The 14165-nt window shown below is 43.5% G+C and overlaps 1 protein-coding gene across 1 annotated transcript in view; it reads right to left on the reverse strand.

Moving 5' to 3' along the window:
- The window catches only part of NTAN1 (N-terminal asparagine amidase), a 297100-nt gene that overhangs the window by 184328 nt on the left and 98607 nt on the right, over positions 1 to 14165 (reverse strand). Inside the window, exons 3-4 of the mRNA XM_085632065.1 lie at positions 12699 to 12764; positions 8668 to 8776 (exon numbers count right to left, since the gene is read on the reverse strand). Of these exons, the coding sequence (XP_085488191.1) occupies positions 8668 to 8776; positions 12699 to 12764 (175 nt within the window). The remainder of the gene's footprint in view (positions 1 to 8667; positions 8777 to 12698; positions 12765 to 14165) is intronic.

Raw genomic sequence — 14165 nt, forward strand, 5'->3', positions numbered from 1 at the left:
GCACTCTGAGAGTGCCAGTAAGTCTGCACTGGGGGCACATTTGGTGTCCCTGTGCATAGTCCAGCTCAAACCAGTTCTGGGAGCCATTGGCTCCTGCTCTGACGCGAAATTGGAAAAAGGACATGGGTGTAGCCACCCCTCTGTCCTGCCCTTCCCTTAGGAGGGTCCACAGAATCTTTCCAACCCCTTCCCATGGGAATAAAGTGGGTTACCTGACAACAGGACTTTAGATTTTACCTGGACAAGTTTCTGCTACGAAGAAGCCAAGTACTTCGACTGCCTGCACGACGCTGGATGACTGAAGAATCTCCTTTGGAGTAAAGGAGTTACTCCCCTGCAAAAGCAGGCACCTAAACGCATCTGACCGGTTTGCTTCCCCCCATCTCCTGAGGATTCCGAAGATTTCAGCAACACAGGAGGTGGGTTCCTGAAGGTCCCTGAGGTCGATCTGCCCTTTCAGCGATTCTGAGACCAGTATCCCTCGTGGGGACTGTGCAACCTGGACCTCTGTGCACTGCATACTTTTGCAATTGCATATGCTTGTTGACGATTCCCGAGCTTGTGCATTGGACTACGTGTAGTCCTGACCCGGAGCAGTATTTGAACCGAAGATTTCCGTCCTCCACTCCTCGAGTGTCCTGTGGGCTGGTACTTTGCAAACTTACTTGGGGTCTCCTCGCGATTCCTGATCCGTTGTCCTGTGGGTCCTGGTGAGGGTCACCTTATTTGTTCTTGGGCTTACCTGGTTGCTCCAGACATGCCCTGACTCTCCAGTGCTTGGAGAGCCCCCTGGACCTTGCTGGTCCACACCGTACCCTGTTCCCTCTGACCGCGTGGGTTGCATTTGCCAAGGCTTGTTGGTGCTCCAGCCGGACATCGACCCCCCAGCACTCGACATCCTTCATGGGACAGCTCACTTCCAGATCCTGGCCATCCGCGACGTCTCCTGGTCCCCGTGTCTGGAGAGTCAAGCAACCCTTCTTCACTCCTGAAGCACTCGACATTGGTGGGCATTCGACTACTGATCCCCTGGTCACCTGAAGTGACTCAGACTCTGTCCCCTCTGTTTTCAGGCTCTTCTCACCTCGAATCCAGGCTTGGATTCCACAGACACTCTTCGCCCTCCTGGCAGCAGTACTTCTTTGCAACGCTCCATTGAAAACGACAAAGGTTTCTGACACCACTTGTCCCCTATGCACCCGGCTCCTCTGGGCTAGGTAACACGGGTACTACGGTACTCACTGGTGGGTTGGCCTTAGAACCTCCTATGTTCCAAAGGGTTTGCTCAAAGTCCTCTTAGAAGTGTCCTTAACTTGTGACTTTGCAACCGCGACTTTCCCATAGAATTGTACGGAGCACGCGTTCGTGTTTCCTCACTGCACCCGTCCTCCCTGGGCTCCCCGTGTCACTCCTTTGGGTGGTTCCTTGGGGGTCTCAGCGATTCTACGTGCTCTAGGCACTGTGTCTAGTTAAGTCATTGTTGTTATATAATTTTTTTAGTATATGGTTCGGTCTCCCCCTGGAGCCCGCTGTGTATTTTGCTATTTACGAATGTTCTATTGATTCAGTATTGTGTACTGTGTGCCCTAGTCTCGTATGAAGACTAGTGGAGAGTCTTATATTAATAAATACATATTTTTAGACAACACTGTGTGGTTCTCCTTTCATTTAGTCATTTAGGCGGTGATATTCTGGTATAACAAGCTGCTTTACATTCCTTTAAGATTAAACCTGAAGGCTGCTCTCCATAGCTACAACTATGATGGCTTTCAATAAGGTTATCTTTGACCTCATACATCATAAGGGTCATGTGGACTGGTACAGGGTGCCCACTTTAATTAGTGGACAGCATATACCAGGCCACCTACTCACAATGGAGAGGACCATTGGCATCCTTCCAGCATCTAACACGGTTGGAATGACTACAGCCCAAATGCTCACACTTTTGATGCTTAGATTGCAAGGTTTGAACTCCCCTGTGAAGAGGAAAGCACTACTCAAATCACTCCATATGAAAGGAGGTGACATCGTACTGTTGCAGGAGAAACACTTCCTCGTGGCAGATGTGTGTAGGCTATGATCACGTTTTTATCCCTGCCAGTTCCATTCACAGCACCCACGAAGACCCGAGGAGTAGCAATTCTGATCAAAGCAAATTTTCAACTCACAGAGGGGATCACCCACAGTGACAAAGGGGGGGGGGGGATAAGGGGTTCCATTTATAGGCAACAATACACTATAATCTCAGTTTATGGGCCCAATGACCACAAGGACTCCACCCTCCCTTGAGTTTTCTCATGGGTGGCTAATTTTTCCTCTGGTAGTATGTTGCTAGAGAGGGATTTTAATAAGGTATTGGATCTTCCCCTAGACAGGTGTGGCACATTATGGGGTCACTCTCAACCACCACAGGCCTTGGTCTTGGGTCTACAGGATCTGAAACTTGTGGACATATGTTTAATCCTCCCACCTACTTGAGAAGAAATACACTTTTCCCACAAATGTCTATAAATCACACTCCAGCAACGACAATTTTTTGTTGTCTGCTCCATGAGCACCCAGGGTTCTCGCAGCCTCTATAGGAAGTATTATGAGATTACGCCCCGGACTTCATCTCTATTAACTTTTCACCATCACGGATATTAATGCCAGATGCTTGGAAAATGAAGGAAGTGGTGTTCCATGACCCACTACTGTGGGACAATATTAAAGAGGCCCTTGAGAACTATTTTAAAGAGAACATTACTGAAAATATGACATGTGGGATGCGGCTAAGGCTATAATGAGATAGGAGCTAATAGCCAACATCACTGCGACTGAGAAGATCTAGGACCCAAGAATCAGAGAAGGATATTTCCAATCTGGAGACAGAACATGAACGCTCTGCTTTGAGATGTTCTAAGGGTTGAGTAAGTTGGGAAGGGATCATTGAGGGAACTTTGATTTAGGGGTTTGGTGAAAAGTTTGGGGGCAGGGAGAGGAATTTCTATTCCTAAATCATTAATGATATACTGTACTCTGGGTGAGGCAAGTAAGAAAGAAGAGGAGGCATAGGATATCAAGCAAGGCTTTTTTGTGCACAGGAAGGACTAAAGCTGCATCATATAAAGCATGAGGCCTAAATAGCCAGCAAAAGGCACAGCTATACCGATAAGCTCTCCGGGGATAAAAAGGATGTTTCTTGTAGGCAACAGACTTGCTACATGCCGATTACTGGTGCCTAGGATCTCAGCAGTTCCAGCAGCAATTCCTACTAGCTAACCCCCAAAAGTAAGTTCCCCTGGTGGGCATCCTGCTAGATGGCCATTTACAGTACATTGTGACAAAGAAGGACAGTGGATAGTTTTAAACTGGACAGACCGAGGGCTACCTTTGTCACATTCATCCATTCCCACCCGTAAACATAGGCAAAACAAGTTAATGAGAGAGGCATTACATGTATACTTGGATTACAACAGAGGCTAGCTACAGTTAGGAGACCTCAATTTAGTGATGTGTGCTCAAATAAGGTAATATCTAACACAGTTATGAGGGACAGTAGTCATGTCAGCGGGATGCAAATCATAGTGCAAGGACATGAGATTAGTAGATGCATAACGGCACAAGCTTCACTCGACTTTTTGAATACACATACTACTTAGTCATACACAAATCATGCACATGGATTGACTATAAATTAGCAAACAAAAGAATAATCAACAATATCCAAGAATACTCTCAGACCATAACCCCCTCACTTGCTCCATACAATTGGAGATGAGTAAGGCCATTGCAAGTGAAAGATAAGCAGATTGTCTGACACAATACTTAATATCCCTTTTATAGTAAAACCATAATGGCCTGGATAAAAGACTACAAACAAGGATGGTGGTCTGAGATGCCCTTAAGACGGTCATTAGAGGAACTTCCTTAGCAGCTTGGCTAAAGAAGCGCTGAACTCAATCAGAGGCAAGAAGTAAAGCAAACAAAATATACTCAATCCCAAAACATGTGACATAGGTAAAATCATCACACTCACAAGACAAATCAAAACTTTAGAGACCCAGAGAACGGTTAATTCTAGGAGGGTCAGATGAAATGTCATACTGGAGAAAATGAAAAGTTGAAGCAATTCCGATCAGTGTTCATTCATCTCCATGTCAAGGTACTGCAACATGGAAGACTTGGCCCAATCGTCCCTGTCCTGGCACTTTAGTTGGTGCTGATGTGAGAAGTTGGCCTGGTATATGATGTCCACTAATTAAAGTGGGCACCTTGCACCAGTCCAAACAACCCTTATGGTGATTTAAGCGGTCAAAGATAACCTTAGAAAGCTATCCAAGTGGTAGCTGTGGAGAGCAGCCCTTAGGCTTAGTATTAAAGAAATGTGAAGCAGCTTGTTTTAACAGAATGCAACCCTATTGTATTGGTTAAATGAAAGGAGAACCACACAGTAGTTATAAAAATATGTAGTTATTATTATAACACACTCCAAATACCTCACAGTATCTGCTACACGCAGATAAACACAAAGCACACAATACTGTAGCACAGAAACAATCGTAAGTAGCACTAATAACCAGTGAGCTTCAGGGGGAGACCAAGCCATATACTAAGATAGTGGTATAAGAACCACGACTCGAGTAAAGACAGTGTTTAGAGGTTGTAGAATTGCTGGGACCCCAAGGAACCACGTAAGTAGGGACCCCACGGAGGACGGATGCAGTGTGAGAACACAACCTTGTGATACATACAATTCAATCGGAGAGTTGCGGTAGCAGTTTTAAAGTTTAAGGACCCTTCCCAGTGGATTACCAAGAAACCCTTAGGATCATAGGAGGTTCAAGAGCCACCCCGCCTGTGGATACCGTAGTATCAGAGTTACCTTTCCCAAGAAAGCCGGGTGCATAGGGCTGAAGTGGTGTCGGAAACCGCCGTCGATCTCAATGGCGGACATCAAGGAAATGCCACTGCGGGAAAGAATAAGTGTCTGTCGGAATCCAAAGGTGGATTTGTGTTGAAGAGTACTTGAAAGCAGAGGAGACAGAGTCTGGGTGACTCAGGAGTGCCCACATATGTCAGGTGCTTCAGGTGTGATGATGGAGACCTTGACTCTACAGCTGCAGGGACCAGGAGACGTCGAGGACGACCAGGATCCGGATACGAGCTGTCCCAAGAAGAATGTGGAGTGCTGAGGGGTCGGCGTCCGGCGGGAGCACCAACAAGCCTTGGCAGCGGCAACCTCCGAAGAAGGTTGAGTAAGGGTACGATCTGGCCCAGCATGGACCAGGAGACTCACCACAGAAAGGGGAGTCAGGGCAGTCCAGGAGCAACCAGGGAAGCCCAAGAAAAGCAGTGTTGTCCCCTAAATGGACCAACAGGCCGAAGGCACAGGAGTCCCAAGGGGACCTCTAGCAGTTTCACAAAGTAACAGCTTGCTGGGCACAGAGTGCGAGGAGGCCAAAGTCGTTTGTACGAAATGTGCACAGAGGTTGGGGCTATCGATAGCCCAATTCACTTAGTTGGGAAACGCCAACAAGCGTATGCACTTGCAAACGTATGCGGTGCACAGGGGTTCGGGTTATGCAGTCCCCACGAGGGATACTGGGCTCATACTTGGTGAGAGGGCACTCATCCTGAAGGAACGTAGGAACCCACCTCCTGTGTTGCTGGAGCCTTCGGAGTCCGCAGGAGCTCAGGATCAGCAGACCGGTCAGTTGCGTTATGGTGCCAGCGAATGCAGGGGAGTGACTCTTTCACCCCACTGAGGATAACTTCAGTTGTCCTTAATGCTTCACAGGTCCTGCACGGAGCCTGTATGGTGCACGGGCACAGACAATGCTTTGGACGGAGAGGGAGACGAAGTCGACACAGTCGAAGTCTATTGTCCAGAAGGTCAAAGGTCAGTGGTTTCTTGTTCAGAATCTTGTCCACGTCAAATCCAGGGTCCTACAGCCAGGTAAGCCCTTAAGTACCCACGGGAGAGGGTTGGACAGATTCAGGGGACCCTCCCAGGGTCAGGACAGTGGGGAGGATACTCCTCTGTCCTTTGTCCAGTTTCACGCCAGAGCAGGAGCCAACGGCTCCTAGGACTGGTTTGAACTGGACTATGCACAGGGGCACCAAGTGTGCCCCTCGTGCAGAGTTTCAGGCCCTTTGGAAGTGCACCCACCCAGCCCCAATACATTAAATCCTGTCTGGGAGGTGATCACACCTCCTTGTGACAGGATGCCTATTGTCCTGCCTTCCCCTGCACAAGCTTGGCTCAGCAGCAGGAGGGCATAAATGTGTCTCTGGTTGGAAGCAACCATTTTGTGCTGTCCGGCTCAAGAAGGCTGATACCGGGAAGACCAGGGACCCCACGAAGCTCACTTCAGAGGGTGGAATCATACCTCCCACACCGGTTACCGATGTGGAGGTATGATTCCAAGGCGTTTGATACCAAACACGGCATGTTTTGTTGCAGCCGTTTTCGAGATAGCATTTTACACAAGCATATAATACACCTCTACCTATATGTCTGCCTGCGTCACCGACAACCCGGGAGAATGGTCTCCTAAGGCTGCAGGGGTGCTCTGCTCATGCAGGGGCACCTGCTCACGTAAAACCTAGCACCCTGCCTTTAGGATTGTAAAGGCCTGCTAGAGGGGTGACTGATAGGTTTTAAGTGTAGTGACTTATAGATATAGTAAAGTGACTTATAGATATAGTAAACCTATGTCTAAAGTAACTGGTGCATGCAACATCTTACACAGGTGGCAATGGCAGGCCTGTAGTTCCATTTTGCATGGCCCCTCATGGGTGGCATAATAAATGCTTCAGCCCATGGGAGGCCTCTTGGCTACCTATGCCCTGGGTACATGTGTACCATATACTAGGGACTGACAAGGATACTCCAGTATCCAATCTGGAGTGTACCTAAGTACATGGCATAACATTTTAGGGAGAAAGTAGATAGACTGGGGTCCTGATTAGCAGGTTCCCAGTCAAACTAGTCAAAAACAGTGTAACATCAAGCAAATAGTGGGGGTAACCATAAGAAGCCGCTCCTACTTTCCTACAGCTGATAGCCACATAAACCTATCCCCTTCACTTCCCGCGAAGTGGAGTAACAGCAAAAGAAAAGGGAACAGGTTAATGCGGCTATCGGTACGAATTAAACAAAACGAAATGCGTTGGCGGTCTTTGCTGTTACGTGTGATGATTTAAAGAAAAGAAAATAAAGTGAAGAATTGAACACATTCTATAATTTGAATGGGACTTTGCGCTCATATGACAGTATTGATGTGGTGCACCTCTATTTTGTATTACTGTTGAAAACTATTTAGACCACATCATATGTCAACACACTCCGCAAAGTCTACAAAACAAAACTGAAAATGCATTTAGCACTCAACACCTCATTTAAGATACGATCCTCTAATGTCTGCTGTTCCCAAGAACTCTCTGACAACAAGGTTCTGTGCTTTTTTAACTGTTTTGACCCACATGAATCTGTATTGTTCTATACCTGTAAAGCGCTCTGATACCTTTGGGTCTGGCTAGCGCTATATAAAAATAAAAAATAAATAAGTGCATCACACATAGATAGGAAAATAAACTGAAATGAACTAATGACCACGCCCACTAAAATCACTCTACTCTATATGCACAGCCCTCATCATCCCAATCAAAGCACCCTTTTACAGAACCACCACCAATGGAGCAAAGCATTTTTCAAAGCAGGCAAGCACTGCATCAATCCACACCTAGATGTTCCCATCTCTTAAGTAGTTAACAAGTAAAAAACATCTTCGCTGATAACACTGGAAACATTAGATCCAACATCGACAACAAATACACAGCTTTTTTCACTAGTTCATATCCCTCATCGTTCCACCTCCATGTGGACAACCACCTCCTGCATAAAGAGCTCATTGACATCCTAAGCTCACTTAAGGCAACCTTAAATAAAGGCGACATCCTGCCATCACTCATTATCAAATCTTTTCAAGACCATGACCTCCCTTCCCACTTCTCAAAGTGATAAACTTCTTCCCTCTGCCGAGGAAACCAACACTGAACCTAAACAACCTCACCATCTTCTGCCGCATCTCCCAGCTGCATAGGAAAAATCACTGAGAAAACAGTATTCACCCCACTACAGGAGAAGATAAAAAAAACACTATAATTTTGTTAATGTCGTAGACCTGGTTGTGAATCTAGAAATTCTCTACAACTACACATAATTATGCATATCCTGAAAACGATGTCACCTAGTGCAACCTTACGCACCTTGGGGTTTTACTTAATACGTTTAGCTGGCCTCGTTAAGATGAGGACTATCCAATCGTCTTCTTTTAACTGGAGAAATTAATTGTTTCAATAACTGAAGATAGAGTCACATGCGGTGGTCATGATGTGCCTTATAGCAGAATGAAGAGTTCAGGTTTCCTACCAAACAGTTCTTTTCACTCATCAGAATATTAAGCAGATATTTGTACAGTGCTGAACAACGACCAATTGAAGCACCAAAGTAGTGGAAAAACATCATTTTCATTCCAATTTGTTTATTTTCAAATATTTTCAAATAAAATCCATGTTCTTTTTTTTAGATCTCTGATAAATTAAAAGTTCAACAAACCACCTTAGGTTTACTACAAATTACATTCTTATCAAAATCATAAAAATAATTAAGATATGCCTCACCTTCCATCCGCTGCATTGCTAGAAAAAGACTTCACACTACTTGTTATTGTTGTGACCTCTGCTTTCGTATCTGAACCATCTAAGTGGGCTAAACAGGTAGACCCACTTCCTAAAAGAAGTGCAATAACAAACATTAGCTGAATGGTACAGTACTTTCGCCAGTTAACAAAGCTGAAAAGGGTGCATATCAAAATAGACTGTAAAGCTGGGAAAAGTTAATTTTCTTGGACAAAAGGTGACATTCAAGCCAAAAAGATGGACAGCTCATTTATAAATCAAGAATTGTTTGAACTGTACTACATTAGACTTCCGCTCTCTCCCAGCACTTGAGACTTTCTCAGTTAAGCTTTTTGATACTTCCGTCACTCACTGGAATCTCTTACTGGAGTACAGACAGGGGGTGAAGGTTTATTATATGCTAGCCTCTGCACCTTTGTAGACTAACTTGGAGGTAGCCCATATGCTTGTTTGGGTTGATTTTAACCTTCACTTTGATAATTCAACATTAACAACTGCTGCCAAGGACACAGATGTTTAATCTATAATTAACCCTTCTATGTGTGTTCCCCTTCTTACACATTCAAATGAGCTTGCGTTGGACATGATTTGTTCCAGTTCGTCTTTATGCCAGCCTTATCCACTATCCCAGTTCCGAAATCTGACCACTACTGAGTTCCATTTTCTTGTTATTACTGAGAGGTTGGCACAGCAAATCACCAGTCAGCATCTGTTGTGGAGAACCGTAAAGGGAAAAAGGTCACAGTCAGAGCACTGGCTCCTTGTGTATTCATGGCATCGACTCCTTCAGTCTATGACCCCCAACTATCCCTGGATAACTATAGTATTCATACTGGTTTACCTCTGGATAAGTTAGTGCCTATGATGAAGAAATCTCACAAATAGGACTGGCCCTTCAGCTGTTGGATGTCAACAGATCTTATGAAACGTAAACGTTTCCTTTGCAACCTAGAACACGTATGGCATTGGAATTACAATCCATCACTAAAAACTGAGTGGTTCAGACTTAATCATACATATAAATGCAGCAATAAAACAGATGAGGCAGCATATTTCTCAAACAAAATCGTTAATGCTCCTTATATGGCAGCACCCAGGCTGAGTGATCCTTCTCTTTCAAATCTTAAATATGATCTCATCAAAGATTTATTTGAGAGTAAAATTACCATAATTTCTTACATCCTCACTGGTCACACATTCATGCTCTCCTTCTCCTTTTCAGTTGTTTCTTTATCTACCCATATGACATTTTTTATCAGTTTTGCTCTCTTACCATGGTGAACATTTCATCCTTGATTCGCAGTAGTAAATCCTCATGATCTTCTAAGATTCATAAGGACTTTCTATTAGGATAATCTCAGCCTAGGGCAATACTTAACGCATCATTTATATTAGGTCATGACATTAAGAGTTTGAAGTCCACATGTGCCATTGCTCTTCTAAAGAAATCTTCACTAGACCCTGATGATATGGCTAATTATCGCCCCCATCTTACAACATCCCGATCTGGCCAAACTCTTGAAAAGAGCGGCATATCATCTGCTGAAAAAAACATGGTTGAATGAAGCTAATCAGCTTTTACATCCCGTGCAGGTCAGTTTTTGCCCTGGTTACAGCACTGGGATTGCAGCAGTGAACTGCGTCATTGTGCTGACAGTAACATTCTTGCCTTCCTGATTTTACTAGACCTCTCAGCAACATTTGATATTGTTAACCACTAGAAACTGCTTGCCAGATTTGACAACTTGGGTGTTGAAGATAAAGCGCTGTCTTGCTTCTTTAACTTTGTACTGGATAGAACTCAACCACTGGCTCTTTCCAGCTTCTTCCTTTAGGTCAGAACCTAACTTGTGTAGTCCCTGAGTGCTCCATGCTGTCCCCTCTTCTCTTCAATCTCTACATGAACCCCTAGGCTCATGTAATCCAGTCCTTTAGTTTGGGAATTTTTATGAATGCAGATGAATACAAAGTTATCCTGAAATCTTTCTGGTGATGTTGCCAGTGCTACCACTCTTTTACACAGGTGCTTGGAAAGGTCAAGAGCTGGATGTGATATTTAACCTAGTAAAATTCAATGGAGCCAAGGCAGTTTGGGACCCTTCTTATTTATGGAATTACTGTTCTGGCCTTTGTCTCTAGATTTCTAAGCCTACTCGTCCTCCCTATTAAAAATCTTGGTGTTAAAACAAACTGTCTATTTTTGAACAGGTCAATCCTGAGTGTTTTTTCAAGCTTTGTATGTTAAAATGCATACTGCATTTGTTTACCTTTTCTCACTGTGCAAATTTCAAATTTCTTAACCTACGTGCAGTTGGAGTACTATAATTCTGTGTAAAATTGGACCTACATTTATGTACGATTCGAAACTACACTGGATTCCAAATGTTACTGCCAGGCTAGCTATGGGTTTGAAATGAAGAGACCATGGCCCAGGTGTACAAAGATGACAAATAATGCAGTGCAGCACTCAAAGTTGCTGTGGAGCATTGCGTAAGAGGGCTAGAGCAGGAAAGCAACATAGCTACTAACATATGGTGGTAATGCTATCTCCTTAATGCTGCTGTACAATCTGGCCGCTGAGTGACACGCACACATCTTTGTACTACGGTGCAAAGACGACTAGTTCACGGCAAGCATAGATTTTTTACTGGAAGGGTACACTTCCAGTACCAAATAATATGTTTACACTAATTATAATATTTTTCCCACCTTAGATGTGTACTGTACAGTACAGCACACATGCAAAGTGAGAAAAGTTATTAGAAATAAAAGCATTTCCCCTTTTTAACACCTGCTTCAAAGAGGCAATATTTTTAGGTGCAAATCCCTGTCTACTATTGTTAGCAGATAGGATTGCCGTCAAAGTTCTTGGATGGTTCAATAGGAATGAACATGAACCACGCATGAAAGGCTACCTTGGTACAAAGTAAGGTTTTGCGCTGGAAAGTAAATCTAAAATAAACTGTTCGTGCAAGGTTTAGTGATGCAAACTCAGAGCACATTGTTTGTAAATCCGGGCCAATGTTTTGGCTGCTCTTGTCACCTTGAATTGGTTGCTGGTCAGTGACTGCATTGTTTTGTACATGAAGCAGTCTTTGTCTCTAGATACCTCCCTCTTTCTCAACTTTTTCATGGTAGAACCATGGTCGCTGGCTAAGATCAAAGAATCAATTTTTCCTTGAGGTCTCCGTTTTCAAGCAGAAATCTCTGAATGACTGGGCCTTTTCTGAGGATGTGGCCATTAGGTGGAATTTTCAGCCTCTTGCCTTGCGTAAAGAGATGGACTTGCTAGCTCTTTTCTCTGTCTTTATAATGTGTTTTTTTCTGCATCTTGTCTGGGAGGTCAGTGGTGTGGAGCTTTTTTGTGTTCTTCGCTGCAACGTCAAGACGCTCCTACCAGTAAACATTATGTGCTCTATATAACTTAAGCCTAACCTCAACTAGATTGAATTTTTAGTTCAAGACCAGTCCCTAGAGAAGCAAGGTCTCTTTTACATCATAATCTGCAGTAAGGATGTCTCACAAACAATTTTGGTGTTGCTCGTGGGTTTGTGACACTCTTATTAACGTGGCATAAACGTTACGTAAGCAGTGATGTGCTGTCACGCTGTGAAAAATAGCGACTGGAAATGTAGCAGTCGAGGGTGGAGCAGTCTTGCATATACTGTAATGGGGCTACGAGGGAGATCAAAAAGGTATTTGGGGGCAGGTGGGGATGGAACATGTAGCAGGAGGGAATGTTGTAGCTGGAGGTAATGGCCTCTATTATGACTGATTTATTACATTTCAACAGCCATCCAAACCTCTAATAACCCATTTTAATTATACTAATTTTCCCAACTGGAGGAATGAGTCCTGCCAGAATTCAAACCTGTAACTTGAACTGAGCGCACTCATGTATTGCAACAGGCATTCATCCCTGCTGAGCCATGTAGTCCACAGAGGAATACTATGGAATATAAAAAGACATTCTTGAAACCATTTTCAATGCTCACCATCTGTTTTAATCATACCTGTATGTTTGAGCACCAATATGTGGCAAGTTGTTGCATCTTCAGAACCCAGAAAGGAGACTGAACCTGTTTAAAATACAACAGCAATTTGTAATGCATTGTTAATATTACAGTGGTTTCACAAATTATACACCTATGCATTAACATCTACATAGCATGTAAACCAGTATATAATCCCAACCATCAAATATACAAATCTCAGAAATTAAAAATCTGGATTGCCATGGTCTGCCTTGGTTGGATATCTATTAATCAGTCAAGACAATGCTAGTAAGCACAAGTGTCGGCACCAGAAAGTTTGAATGCATTAATGTATGATCAAAGGTTTTGATTCAGCATGAACATAGTAATCTCGATAATGCTGTACAATAAAAAAAAGAAAAAAATTAAGAGTGCAAATTTAAAACATAATCCTTCTTCCAGACTTATGCGCTGACCAAGTATGTAGGCTGTGACATGGATTAAAATGCTCCCTAAAAAAAGAGAGGCTAGGGGAAGAAGGCTGTGAGCACTTGAAGTCCTGCAATTCAGCCTCTGACACGTTTTCAAAGATGGAGGCAAACGTCCGGCAGTGAAGAGTAGTGTAGGCAGGTCAGTAAACTGGATTAATGGAGGCCCAAGAACTAAAGTACAAGAGTTTCTACAATAACTAAACTGTACGCTCTACTACATTCACTCACCCATACCTCTAGACTAGTGGAAAGATTAAAATGCATCCACATCTAAATACATAAGCATCACTTAAGGTAAAATTAACTCAAAAGAGTGGCCTTGATGACAGCAAAAATGGAGGGAATATATTTGTTTTTCGTTTCACAGTGAGCAAAATCCCTCAAATAAAGTAAACTGTGCTTAGAACCTGCGAGTAACTAGAGCTTTGATGCCACATGACATTGTAATAAGGCCAAGCAGCACCGAACTGAAAGAAGACTAAAGGTGCAAATGTATTTCATCCTAAAGCCTCACCTCTGGACCCAAAAGCTATAGTGCCTTCCTGTTCTGAAACAGGATATTAGAACTCCAGGAACCCACAACATTATTTACCCATACTGGCTATCAGTGGCAGAAGTATGTATGTATTTCATCAATTATGTACATGCTTGCCATGATTCCACAAAAATTCAAGGCAACTATAGAATCAAGAGACAAACCTTGTAAAGGAGAGAGCTCTCACTCACTTACAAAAAACAACGTCAACAGGAGAACTACCTGCAACTGTTCTATGAATATTCTATGAGAAGTAATGGAGTGTAGCTGTTAGAGCAGTAGAAAGGAATCTATCAAGAGATACATATTAGGATATGAAAATGTCCATAACAGGGAAAGAATAAAGTACTTTACAATTACCATGCCCCTAGAATAACGGGCCCCAGACAACAAATTCCGAATAAGAGAAGCAAAGGAAAATGAGAGACGGCTTATAGTCCTATTGTCAATTCCTCAGATAATGAAATAATTTCAGGGAGC

Source organism: Triturus cristatus, chromosome 10 (genome assembly GCF_964204655.1).
Source record: "Triturus cristatus chromosome 10, aTriCri1.1, whole genome shotgun sequence".
Taxonomy (NCBI): Eukaryota; Metazoa; Chordata; class Amphibia; order Caudata; family Salamandridae; genus Triturus; species Triturus cristatus.